This window comes from Vanessa cardui, chromosome 1, assembly GCF_905220365.1.
Source record: "Vanessa cardui chromosome 1, ilVanCard2.1, whole genome shotgun sequence".
Lineage (NCBI taxonomy): Eukaryota > Metazoa > Arthropoda > Insecta > Lepidoptera > Nymphalidae > Vanessa > Vanessa cardui.
Window position 1 is genome coordinate 11,533,609 of NC_061123.1, and position 13,884 is coordinate 11,547,492.

Here is a 13,884-nt window from a genome sequence, read left to right on the forward strand (position 1 = left end):
TCTTAACGGAAGAGGAGGCCTTTCTCAGCAGTGGGAAATTTACGGGCTGTTACTTACTTACTTACTTACTATATATCTTACCATAGTGATGGACGTCGAAGGCGATCTCGAGTGTACGCTGGAAGTGTCGGACACGTCGAGAGAGCGACTGTCACTGCGGCGCGTACGCTCCAGCGCGTCCGACATGTCGCACAACTCCAACGACGAGTCTTGACTAGAACATTCCTATAAACACATTATCATATGAGAACACTTCCCACACACACACACACATTATAATAAACTATGAACTAAACTCTACATAAATAAAAAGCTGTCTCAATAAGGTGATCAATTAAAAGACGCTTCAATTCTTAAGCATTCTATAATAAATAATTATGTTACTACCTTCGATTATGCTCATATTTTCGTATAAAATTTAAATTTCGAATTATACATTTTTTTTTTTATAAATCATGCAAAACACTCGGTTCAAATGTGTTGTTAGTACAAAAAAAAAATCACCAGAGTTAGATGTGCATATTAATTATCAAATTAAATTTAACTTCATCTAATTCTTTTCTAGACTCTAATTTATACATCAAAAACTAAATTCTATTAAATGAAAAATACCATTTTTTTTCTACTCTAACGTCATCAGAGTTTTAATGACTATATCTAAGAAAAGCTTTCAGTTAAAAATTCATGCAAAATTGTAGAATTATTACTGAATGAAACGTACACTTGAATGTATGCAGCGGGAATTAGAAAAACCTATTGCCAAGAGAGTTAATCGATATTACAAATGATAATATTAATTTGTAACCTAAGCCTTTTTAGACTTACGACGAGGACTGGATTTCTTTTTAAAAATATACAATGATCAACTCAAAAGATTGCCAATTTAATATCTAAACCTTATTTTTTTAAAAGTTTAGTGAATTTAAATTGAATATAAAAATATATTATCAGTGGAAAGGAATAAACGCTCCAGCTCAAAAATTTATTTTTTGAAAAATGAGTTTTATAGTTGAGTTAGCAAAGTTTATTTCCCTAAAGTACCATTGCAGCACTTAAGACCTTTCCACTGATGATATGGATATTTAAAAACTTTTTCGACGTTCTCTTGACAATAAACACGAGGGATCACAAAAATAATATAACGTAGAGGACGTAAACGGTAAGCGATTAAGTACACAAAGCTCTCTCATTCTTTTCTTTACCCTTTTCAGTTTTCCTTTTACAGCATTTTCCAGATGCAATCTATTTTTCTTCTGAAGCAAAAACAAATACACCTGTATGTACTGCATGTAAAACATTTGCTTTTATGTTAATAATAATTGGTGTACTTTTCATTTTGTTAATAATTTTAATGTCATCAGCATGTGTACATATATTCTAGTTCATTTTATTATAATATCTTAATGCTATGTAATAACTACACAGCATTCTAACTGAAATTCGTTCAATAGCAAAATATTAAAATAAAAACCTACTTATAGAAGAATGACATTAAGTTTTTAAATATGTGTAATACGTGAATTATGTTTTTGAAGAGCTTTTCACACTATGAAAAGCATCAGCTATTAAAATGGCGACTGATGAAATGCATAATGGATTATTATTTTTTATCTGTAAATTTTCGATATTGATATAATGTCTGAGTCGAACTAACAATCAAATCAAAAAATACTTTATTGAAGTAGGCTTTACAAGGACTTTAAAATCGTCACAGAAACAATTCACAGGATACACAACAGATAATAAATCGTCTTTAATCATAAATTATTATCACGATTGGTTCTTGTTTCTATAGAATCGATATCATATAATTAAATCCATATTTTACCAGGTTATATTATTAACGTGACTACAAATCTATTACATTGCAAACGTGTATATCGAATTCTTACTGGTAATTAGTCACATCCGCCCATTTTCCGCAATAAATGTACGCAAGTAATTTCACTAAGGACGAGGATGTTAATGAGGCAAGCTGCGAATATACGGCTTCTATTCGTCATTCAACCGAACACTACGTATTTGTCTGTTATAACATTGATGTCCTACTACTAATCTCAAGATGGCTACTAATCTCAGAATTGGACTAGACAACTAAGCAAAACATATTAGAGAGGGAGAGAGACAGAAGATGTATACGCAAGCACATGTTTAATACATATTCCCTCACGCTTATAATAAATAGGATAAACCGACTCGACTGGAAAGAGTTCAGTTCATGGCCAATTACTTTACGTGCTTTCCGAGGCACAGGACTAAACACACTTATAGCTACAGACTCTACGTTCTAAGTTACTAGAACTTTAATCGACCTGACCTGACGATTGTACACAAGACCAAGGGACCTGTGGTTTACATATCCCTCCATCATTTGACAGTAACACTGAATATTTAACACTTGAAAAAATGTATATTACTCTAAATTTTAATTAAAATTAGGCAGATATTCGTTACTATGTAATTAGGCCGAATAATAGTAAGTGATAATTTTCCGAAAAGGCACACCGTCACTGTGTAGTCGATGCCTAACATTAAAGCTGCCGACAAGAGAACTGAACAGTCAGTATTTGTGATTCGGTCGGATGACACGTGGACATCAGTTGTGTGTGCGTGCGTCGGACGTATAGTACGACACAACTTAGATGTCGCATCGGCAAAATTCGTAAAACCGATCACATCCGAATTGAGTACGCTATACCAAATTATCAATATTTATTTCTCATGCGAATATGATCTTTACCCTAACGTAATAACTTGTATAATCATATAACCTAATATATTCGTCAATTTGACGCGTCGTTTTACATGCACTTGATTTCTCTGACGCGTGAATCTATAGCGACGAATAGCGTCGAATGGCGCGATAGGGAGCTACTTCTATTGGTTGTGTAAATCGGCAGTAATCGGTTTTATTTTCATTCCATTGCATTTTCCGATGCTACATCTAAGTTGTGTCGTACTGTACGTAGGTCACATACGTCATTCTGCCTGATCATTATCCTTCACACCTCGCCACAGACAATAATACACACTGGTGTAATCGTGATGTGATTCTTAAAAATAAATTAAACGTTAAATATGTTTTACATTGTAATTGTTTATACATTGTCGTATATTTTATATCTTTGCCAGTGATATAAAAAATCTGATTGACTAGTGATGATCAATTTCATCGATATTCAAGGATGATTACCATTCAGCCAATGAGATGTTATAAAAATGTTCTTTAAAACTATAGAATATAGCGTAAAATAATGGCTATGATAGGTATGTTCGTCCGTCGCATATTTAAGACCATTATAATTTTCTAATTTGTGTCGGACGTACCTTCCTCGGCGGCGGCGTGGGCTCGTCTCGGTGCGCGCCGTTGTGCAGCGCGGCGGGCGGCGGCGTGGGCGGCGGCTGCTGCGGCCGGTGCTTGCCCGCGACCGCCGGCGCGCCTGCGCACAACGCACATTAGAACACTCTCAATACCTATTCTATGCCTTCAAGCAGAGCCGAGGCGATTCGAGCCGACCCATATCAAATTTAGTACTCATACACGTTAGAACACTCTCAATACCTATTGTATGCCTTCAAACAGAGCCGAGGCGATTCGAGCCGACCCATATACAAGTTTGCGAAATGAGTGAATATCCAATTTCCTCTACTGGGAGGGTTGTCACATGAGAAAAAAATATCGAATCTTTGTGAATATTTTTTTATCTTTGTAATGAATGTCTTTATTTTAGAACGCACACTAATTATAATAAAGGTGTACTATATATTTTTTTCTGATGCCAGAGAACCAAAGTCGTCGACATAGCCCACCGGATTAGTAAGCTGAAGTGGCAGTGGGCTGGCCATATTTGTCGCAGAACCGATAACCGTTGGGGGAAACGTGTTCTAGAGTGGAGACCGCGTCTCGGCAAACGTAGTGTAGGACGTCCTCGGGCACGGTGGAGTGACGACTTACGCAAGACGGCTGGCAGGAGCTGGATGCGAGTAGCCCAAGAACGATCTCAGTGGCGCGCAATGGAAGAGGCCTATGTCCAGCAGTGGACGGAAATGGGCTGATGGATGGATGGATGGATGGATATTTTTTTCAATCGGTTTTTCTTTTCTATCGAAAACGACGACTTTAACAATTACGGTGGCATGTGAACATCGTCTTTATAATTAATCTCGTGCTCAGCGGTGAAGGAAAACATCGTGAAGAAACCTGCATGTGACAAATTTCATAGAAATTCTGCCACATGTGTATTCCACCAACCCGCATTGGAACAGCGTGGTGGAATATGTTCCAAACCTTCTCCTCAAAGTGAGAGGAGGCCTTTAGCCCAGCAGTGGGAATTTACAGGCTGTTGTTGTGTGTTGTTGTGTGAACATCGAGGTAGTGCAAGTGTAGGAGTGACGTGTGTGTGCGTACCGTGCAGCGAGCGCGCGGCGTCGGCGGAGGGCGAGGGCGTGGAGCGCGCGTGCGCGTTGGGCGGCAGCGGCGCCGCGCGCTTCTTCAGGCTGCCGATGTTGTCTGCGGACACACGCCCGTTGGGTACGACTCTAATACGTGTTGGCGCCTCAGACACCGACTTCAGCATGTGAGGTCAACACTTGAGGTACGCACATTAAAATCATGCTTATACGATGGCCAAAGGTCTGGTGGCTCCGGGGCCATAGGAGCGGAGGCCCCCAATCATTATTTTATAAAATTGTTTTGAATCAATAATTTATTTGCTTTGTATCAGTAACTTTTAAAAAAGTAATTACTAATATTATTATTATTTGAATATGTCTAGACATCTAAACATGTGTATTTAAATTTTAACTCGTCAGAATTTCTATTGTGTTGAAAATTTGTAGGCTCCCGTCTCTTATGGAAGGTCCAGAGCAGTTGTCCCGCTGCCCATAAATCGGACCCTGACTAGGATGCTCCTCGACCATTTGATAAACTACTATTTTACCTGTTACAGCAATGTTATTTACAAAGTAGAAATTGCACACTTATGACATTTTGATGCTCATAATAAACACGTGCAATTATTTATAATACTAAGCATATTTTTTCATATATAGTTTGATTACAATAGTATTATTGAACAAATATATACAATGTCTACTGCACATTCAATAGAAATATTTTAAAGCGCCAATAACTTCGCTACAAAGCTTGTACAATATAGAATCATTTGTAACATCAACCACCCCGCCACCACTCTACCACGTACGATATAACTTTCATACTTATCTTTCGTTGTGTCTACTGTCTCAGTCTTTCACTACATATAATATAAAGTTGGAAGAGGCGAGCAGTATATCATACTCACAAACATTTGGCTTCCTCGGCAGCGTCGTCGGCGTGGGTGGAGCATGATGCAAGGAATCGCAAGTGGATGACCTGGAGCGAAGCACTGGGGAATCACCACCACCACTACCAACCCCACTCCCCCCGCACGTACCCGCGTATGACGGAGGCCGGGACCGCGGACACTTCTTCTCTGGCGTCACGCTACCGTTTTGCTGGAAATTAAGGAACTGCTTGACTCATTTAATTGTCTTATTCGGAGGAATAAACCAACGCCCAAATGGCTGTAAGAATTAAATATGAACAATTTTACGAAACGGAACGGAAATATACGACACTTTTCCTCCCGTAACGATATGTAACCCGATAAGGCAAAGCAACGAATAAAGGCTACGAAGGAAAATTAATTTAATTTCTTTATTTTACGAAAACTTTGACGATTTTTTATTTATTAAAAATTTGCTGAAAGTTAAATACATCAAAATTTTCGATTTATTATTTGTGACTAATTGACACCTCAAAAATTATTGGAAAAATTACTCCTTCATAAATTTAAATTTAGAACCACCCACTCAAAATTAAGTTCATTTACAAAAAAGTCACATTTCTTTCCGATATTATTACTGTATATGACCTTGTTAAACTGAGGTTTAATGTCATGCGTGCGCGACACAGTAGCGTGCGTGCGCACGTGTTATATCATTCGACACAAGCGTGCTAAAGTATTCTGACGCTGCAATTGTAAATTAATTTTATTTGACTATAATATAGGTCATTCGTTTGAATTATTAAGCACATGTGCTTAATTTGTGTTTATAATTCATCTTGTAAAGGGAAAGATCGTTAGGAAACCTGCATGTGTCTAATTTCATAAAGATTCTGCCACATGTGTTATGTTATGTATATGTTCCAAACCTTTGCCTCAAAAGTGGAAAATTTATAGGCTGCTATTGTTGTTGTTATTTGATTTATTCCAGTGATATTTAACTTAAAATATATACACATCGACATATAATAGTTTTTGATATACAAAGGCGTTGTATTCGATTAACGAATACATCGATATTTACCCTTTCGTCGATAACCGTGTCGTCGTCAGAGAAATCCGTCGAACCGTCGTCGTGCGATAGATTCCAATCGATATTTATATTTTCATATATGCTCTTCTCCCTTTTATCCACACTTTCGAGCTAAAAATTAATTACAATTTGATGAGACCTTGCAGAGTGTTTTAAGCCTTATGCTACATCCACACTCACGTCTCAATCTGCCATCAAATACAAACGCCGACATTTAAGCGAGTAACTACAAGCATGGCACAACACATTACCAACACAATACATGATATTTTACCCGCGAAACACTGCATCTATACATTGATTTTTCGGTCTTTTTGATGCTTGAAAAGCGTAACCAAGCGTTGTGTAATCGTATTGTGTTGAATAAATGTAGTTTGATACAATATTTCGCTAAGAAACAGCTACAACTCACCAATTCCTGACACGCATGATGTCCTAATTGCCTCGCAATCTGTAAGGCGGTCCTCCCATTGGCATCCTTCAGCGTCGAGTCCGCGCCCGCCTTGAGCAAAAGCTTCATCGGTTCCGTCCTATCGATCGCCGCGCACAGGTGTAGGGCCGTCATACCAGACAATGTGGCTTTGTCCAGGACTTGAGAACCACCGTTTTGGACTAGAAAATCGACTATGTGCAAACATGAACCGTCACCAAGTTCACGAGATATGGCTAGATGAAGAGCTGTCTCGCCACAATCCTGAAAAGGAGACAAGGAGACTATTTATTATTATTTCATCTCTTAGGGTTACCACCACCCATAGAAAATTATTTCGAAAGAACTATTAATCATGCCGTCCATTGCCAATGCACTAACAACCTTAGGAACTAACATATTATATACTCTTATTCCTGACGATGACAAACTCGTCGTCACCCATCAATCCCTTAAACAATACTATGAGAGGGTATCATAAAATTACGACAAGGAAATTTTTTTAAGGCCATTTCGTCCCAAATAAATATAATACATAACAATACATTCGACCAGCTGTTAATTTGTTCCATAACGAATTTCATACACTGTACGTTGTAATCGACATTCGATTGACAGCTGTCACCTCAGAAAAAGAAACCAATTTAAATTCAGTTTCGAGTGTGACATTGTTATGATCATCATCACTGTCATGTCATCACTGTCATTTGTTATTTCTATCTTTCATAATTTATTTATTTTTATGCTATTGGTTGGCGGATGAGCACATGGGCCACCCGATATTAAGTGGTCACCACCACCAATAGACAATGACGCTGGATGGTACCTAACCAGACGGGCTTGTACAGAGCCCTACCAACCAGTAAATCTTGTTTGTCTACCCTTTTTATAACAATTTATAGTATAAATATGAGGAACTGCTTATATTATGTAAAAACTTAGTCATTTTGAATTCTTGACGAATATGATGGGCGTGTGTATCAATTTCACCCGTTATATTTTTACACAGACCCACACACGCACACACACACACAACTAATCATACATATACTATTATAAATACAAAAATAACTATATCTGGCTATTGCTCTTTCATGGCAAAACCACTGAACCGAAACGAATTTCATGCAACTTTGTTTGAAACAAGCTAGAACTCTAAGGACATGCTACTTTATATTCCTAACACTCGTGTCCAACCCATAAAATCTAAGCGGTGAATGACAACCAGTTCATAGTATACATAAACTCAAAATCAAACAACTTTATTCAACATAGAAGCATTACACTTTCTTATTGATGGTCAATTGAAACACTACCACCGGTTCGTAAAAGAAAATACCCTGACCTGAGAAGAACCGGCGAAAGAAACTCAGCGGGTTTTTTTTTTATATAAACATATATTATATAAACACTGTAATATAGCGGAAATGATGCCAAATACAGTTATTTTCTGTTAAAATGTTATAGAGGATAAATCCACTCACGGAACTGGGCAAAGCTGCTCCGAAATCCGCGCCCTCTGCGTACGCTTGCAACAAATTCTGCAGGTGACCGTTGTTGACCGCGTGCTCGACCTCTGAGAGCCGTTCGGCTGCGTCCCTACAAGTCCTCGCCGCCCACGTCCTATACACGTACTTCTCACGTATAAACCTCAAACGTTCCTCCCTGGTAACAAATACTTATTTAAGTCTACATCGAAACAACTAAATCATCAACTGCAACTAATACTTGGTGGAACTCCAGAGATAATGTAAATCACTTAGTCTTTAATCCGGCACTTCAAAAATAAATCCCTATTTATCTTAGACAGGTAACTTGAGAAAGATTTTACCGACCTCATTCCTCTCAGAAAAATTTGCTAATGTTTGAAAATTTTCAGAAAATAAATAAGCGTTATATCCCTTATCACTTATCATCATTTATCCCTTATCAGATATCTGAGAGTCTGAAATTTAGCATAGTCAGTCTTTACACGAAATATTTTATGGAAATATCATTTTTAGGAGGGGTAATTTAATACAAAATTTAGCGGTATTAAGTCGGAGCGGATAGCTAGTTGTGAAAAACATTTCGAAAGTACTTACTGATGTTTACGTAAATTACAAAATACTTTTTTACATAAAATATATTATCATCGGTTTTCGAAATGGAATTCTACGTGTCTATTAATTTTATTACAATAGTATCTTACTAAAAAAGTGCCATGAGTATGTAATAAAAACAAATATAATATTACAATGTTACGTATACTGTAATAAAATACAACCGGAAAAATTACCAATAAAATACGTGTCGCTAATTAAATTATCACATTTTGTACACTTGAGTCGCTTAACTTATATAATTGGGTAGATTTAAATATAGTGTATATATTAAAAACAAAATAACAGGCGAGTTGCAAATAGAACGCGTATGATATATATAACTATTTTCCGTAACGTAAGTATATTTTTGATAAAATTTACGATTAGCACAATACCTAAATAAACAACATTTAATAAAGAATTTACGTAATATAGTTGGTTAAGACCTGGAATAATTTATAATAGCTGTGCTGTTAGCAAAGAGAGCTGAGATGGCCTAGTGGTTAGAACGCGTGCATCTTAACCGATAATTTCGGGTTCAAACCCAGGCAAGCACCACTATATATATGTGCTTAATTGTGTTTATAATTCATCTTTTGCTCGGCGGTGAAGGAAAACATCGTGAGGAAACTGCATGTGTCTAATTTCATCGAAATTCTGCCACATTTGCATTCCACCAAGCTCAGCAGTGGGAAATTTACAGGCTGTTACTTTACTATTTAGGAAATCGCATTGAATACGTAATTATAAGGTTTCTTTAACTTTATCCAAATGAACATATACTCACATGGTACTCTCCGGCGTCAGCTTATCTCTTTCGTCCAGAGTATTTTCCATGACTTCATTGAACAGCTGGTTTCCCATGTGCCTGGCCAGTAGGAGCTGAGACGTGCTCAACCTGTCCAGCGTTAATGACTGTATCCTTGATATATGAACACCCAATTCCCTATGACTTCCAGAACATTCTATACAAACGATCACACCGAAGTTTGTTGACAGCCAGGTAGGATCTGGAAAGAATATCATTGATACAATTACTGCAAACAATCACACGTTTTAATATTTAATAGGTATGTTTTCATTGTCATCCTTATAACCTAAAAAAATTTGTTTGATTGAGCTCTTTTTATTTAATATTTGATTGAATATGTGTGATATATTTGAGAACATATACATAAATGCATACAAAAATTAAATAAAGTACTTTGCATAATTATTTCTATTACTTCTAATTGTTTTTGTTTTTTTGTGCGAAGCGAACGCTGTTTATGAGGTAGACTAACAAATACATATTTTTAATTCTTTCGTAATAAATTATTGAGAAAAAAGGAAACAATATCTCTACAGATATTATAAATACACTTAAACCGCTGAACTGATTCAGATGAAATTTGGTATGGAGATAGTTTGAGTTCCGGGCTAGCAAATGTTACATTTTGAAGTCATCCCTCGAGGGATAACAACTGGCGACGATGGTTTGTCTATTATACGTAAAGTATTATAAATCTCACACATGTAAAGCGGTACATTCAGCTAACAGCATTAGCCTGTAAATTTCCTCCTCTCCCTATGAAAAGGAAATGATTCCACCTATGCCGTTCCATTGCGCGTGGATGTGTATTGTGGTAGGTTCAGTTAGTTGTAAATAAATGTATATTATGTTTTGACCTTCAAGAGGCATGATGGAGCCTTTTAAAGATATTAGTCACATTATTGGTCAAGGAAATCTATTTAGACGACAATGACGAGCGATTTTTTTTTATCATTCTAAGTTCGAGAACCATTAACGAAACTTCATTGTCAGTAACGAGTAGGTATATCTATTTACTATATTCAATATAAAGAGAACTACTGCGTTAGTGGATTCATTAGTATTCGGAAGTCGTGGAAGCTTTACATCCAATTAAGAAATATTTAGTCAAACGACCTACTTGAATAAAGTTTATTACTTTATAGAAATAATAAAAGTATGTAATTACACATTTAAGTTATTATGTAAGTCTGGGTAGGTAACACACACGATTTATAATATATTGTTTGTATATTATATTGTCAAACAGCAATACTATTATTATTCGTATTGTTGTGTTTTGAGCTGAAGGGTAAGTGAGCCAGTGTAACTTCACACACAAGGCACATAACATTATCATCATCATCATCATCATCAACAGCCTATTTTTGTCCACTGTTGGACATAGGCCTCTCCCAGTGCACGCCACTGTGGTCTTTCTCCGGCTACTCGCATCCAGCTCCTGCCTGCCGCCTTGCGTATATCGTCACTCCACCGTGCCTGAGGACGTCCTACACTACGTTTGCCGAGACGCGGTCTCCACTCTAGAACACGTTTTCCCCAACGGTTGTCGGTTCTACGACAAATATGACCAGCCCACTGCCACTTCAGCTTACTAATCCGGTGGGCTATGTCGATGACTTTGGTTCTTTGACGGATAACCTCATTTCTGATGCGATCCCTCAAAGAAACGCCGAGCATAGCCCTTTCCATAGCACGCTGAGCGACTTTAAGTTGGTGGACCAGCCTTGTCGTGAGTGTCCACGTTTCGGCTCCGTATGTCATGACGGGTAGGACGCACTGATTGAAGACTTTCGTCTTAAGGCACTGTGGGATCGACGATGTTAGGATTCGACGTAACTTCCCAAACGCTGCCCAACCCAGCTGAATTCTTCTATTCACCTCGTCCTCAAGGTTGTTTTTACCTAATCGCAGAGTCTGCCCGAGGTAGACATATTTTTGAATATATATAAATATATAAATATATATAAATATATAACATTATAGCTTCCAAGAATTGTGGCATATAGCGAGCAAAAAGAGGCATATAAAAATATATATATCTATAACTAGAAAGTTGATAATCTAACTAATATATAGATATATCTTGTCCTCGTAACGTTTAAGGTTCTATAGGTCACGAATGGAAGTCGCAAAAACGTTACGTTTCGAGTACACAATGGGAATATATTATGAAACAACAAGTCAGTATCGTGTTCATTGAAACAATATACATTTATCGAGCAATTAACACCATTAACAATTAACACTATAGCAATGGCTAGGAAAATTATGCATTTATTAAAAATTATAAAAAAAAAAAACGAGAAACAGTAATTTCAGATATTTGGATACATATCGTTCAAATAAAATTATATAATTCTGAAAAATTTACTTGCCTTGATCTATATATAATTATTCTTCCCATTCAAATCAAATAAAGTTTACAAATATAAAGTATTTTTTATTTTTTTGCCGTCTATACTTAGACGTCACACGCACACTATGACATCTCATAAGCACTAATGCCACTCACACACTAATGCATTCCGACAATATTTTAAAGTGAGTGAATAGGATCTATACCAGGTTCGAATACCGAACAATATTTATTGTTTTAGAATTGGTTGTTACAGTTTCATTATGATCCTCGATGATTACATAATGGATTGCCTTATTACTATAATGTATTGGGATGGACGACATAAGGTTAGTATTAAAATTTTTGTGTATAGTAGTATATAGATTTTTGCGATTCATAACGTATTCGGCAAAAATGGAAAACACCAAATATCAAGTGAAATTCTTGTACTACATATCCATCGCAGCGCACTGAGAATTAGCTCTCCAGCTTGCCTTAACAGTTGCGCTTTTGCCTAAAAGTAGGACATTTGCAAGCTGACACTTTTAATATATATACACATATTTTTTTAAATTATTGATGAATAAAGATACTCTTTCTCATTTTTTATTTAGTAATAAGTGAATTATTTAAAATAGTTGAAGATTTGTTTTCACAGTGAACATTTTTATACACAATGGCGCGTAACTCATACAAGTGCATAAGTACTCATTACCCCTTTAATTGTACAAGTTTTTGTTGCTTTTTGCGTTCATTATCTTTTATTCATAGAACGTCACGCCACTGGTGACACGAACAACAAGCCTGTTAACAAAGTTTAACAACAAAATTCGAATTCACTTAAGCATTTACACACAAGATACAAAATTTCTACTTCAATAGTCGTGCCTATAAAAACAATGACGATTTGACGTTACAAGTGTGGCATCATGAATGTTGTAATTAGTAATTACTGCTATCGATATGTGAGAGGATGTCGACTTCCGACTGGTACTGAAATTCCGATCAGCTGTCAAGGTCTGCGCGGTCAAGTAACGAAGTGTAGATTTATAAATAAATAGGCAAAGACTAAACGGTTCATTACGTTTGTCTCTTTTGGATGTCATGTTCTTTTTAATAAATAATAAAAAAAAAAACATGAAAACATAATTGCACATTACAATAGTTTTAATATAAATTGTTGAAGCCACATATTGTAACTGTTCATCAAAGTTCCGCGTATTCGTTTAAAAATCATTAAAACAAATGTAATTTCTTTTTTTAACCTCATCTATACTGAAACAATTCACATTTGTAATAAAATAAAATTTCGATTTCGAGCGTTTTGACATTTTAACGGTTTAACGAATGTAGTTTCTACATCTTTCTATGAAAGGCACCGCAAAATTCATTGTCATGTTTTATCGTAATGGAAAAGAAGTATATTTTCAAAAATATATAAAACCCTAGACACGTCTAGTCTTATTTCCAGTTTAACAAAAGTTTATGACGTCCCGGTTATGAAGCTGACAGATCCGAAGCCTGGATCGCGGATACGTGCCCTACATATAGACATTACTTTTACGTACTTTGCGCAAATTTCCTTTACATATTGGTTATAGATCTTTCAGTTATATTAGAGTTACGCAGTTACAAAATTGGGTATGTATATTTTATTTATTTTATTTTATAAAATTAGTAGACGAACGGGCAAACGGGCCACCTGATGGTCAGTCACAAGGTCACCACTGCTCATTGATATTATAACCATACATCGCTAATGCGCCACCAATCATGGTAACAAAAATGTTACGAGTTGTGCCTTTAGTTACGCTGGTTCCATTACCCTTCAAACCGAATCACAATTAAGTATTACTAT

The 13,884-nt window shown here is 36.3% G+C and overlaps 1 protein-coding gene across 6 annotated transcripts in view; it reads right to left on the reverse strand.

The window, feature by feature from the left end:
• LOC124534141 (arfGAP with SH3 domain, ANK repeat and PH domain-containing protein) overlaps positions 1 to 13,884 on the reverse strand; it is a 66,440-nt gene that overhangs the window by 4,461 nt on the left and 48,095 nt on the right. The window contains exons 8-16 of one of the 6 annotated variants that reach the window (XM_047109879.1): positions 9,662 to 9,884; positions 8,275 to 8,455; positions 6,773 to 7,054; positions 6,352 to 6,471; positions 5,436 to 5,496; positions 4,409 to 4,510; positions 3,328 to 3,440; positions 1,203 to 1,253; positions 82 to 225 (exon numbers count right to left, since the gene is read on the reverse strand). In XM_047109879.1, coding sequence (XP_046965835.1) covers positions 82 to 225; positions 1,203 to 1,253; positions 3,328 to 3,440; positions 4,409 to 4,510; positions 5,436 to 5,496; positions 6,352 to 6,471; positions 6,773 to 7,054; positions 8,275 to 8,455; positions 9,662 to 9,884 — 1,277 coding nt within the window. Of the gene's footprint in view, positions 1 to 81; positions 226 to 1,202; positions 1,254 to 3,327; positions 3,441 to 4,408; positions 4,511 to 5,303; positions 5,512 to 6,351; positions 6,472 to 6,772; positions 7,055 to 8,274; positions 8,456 to 9,661; positions 9,885 to 13,884 lie in introns of all 6 variants that reach the window. The other 5 variants (XM_047109847.1, XM_047109870.1, XM_047109839.1 and 2 more) reach the window with 5 other exon arrangements.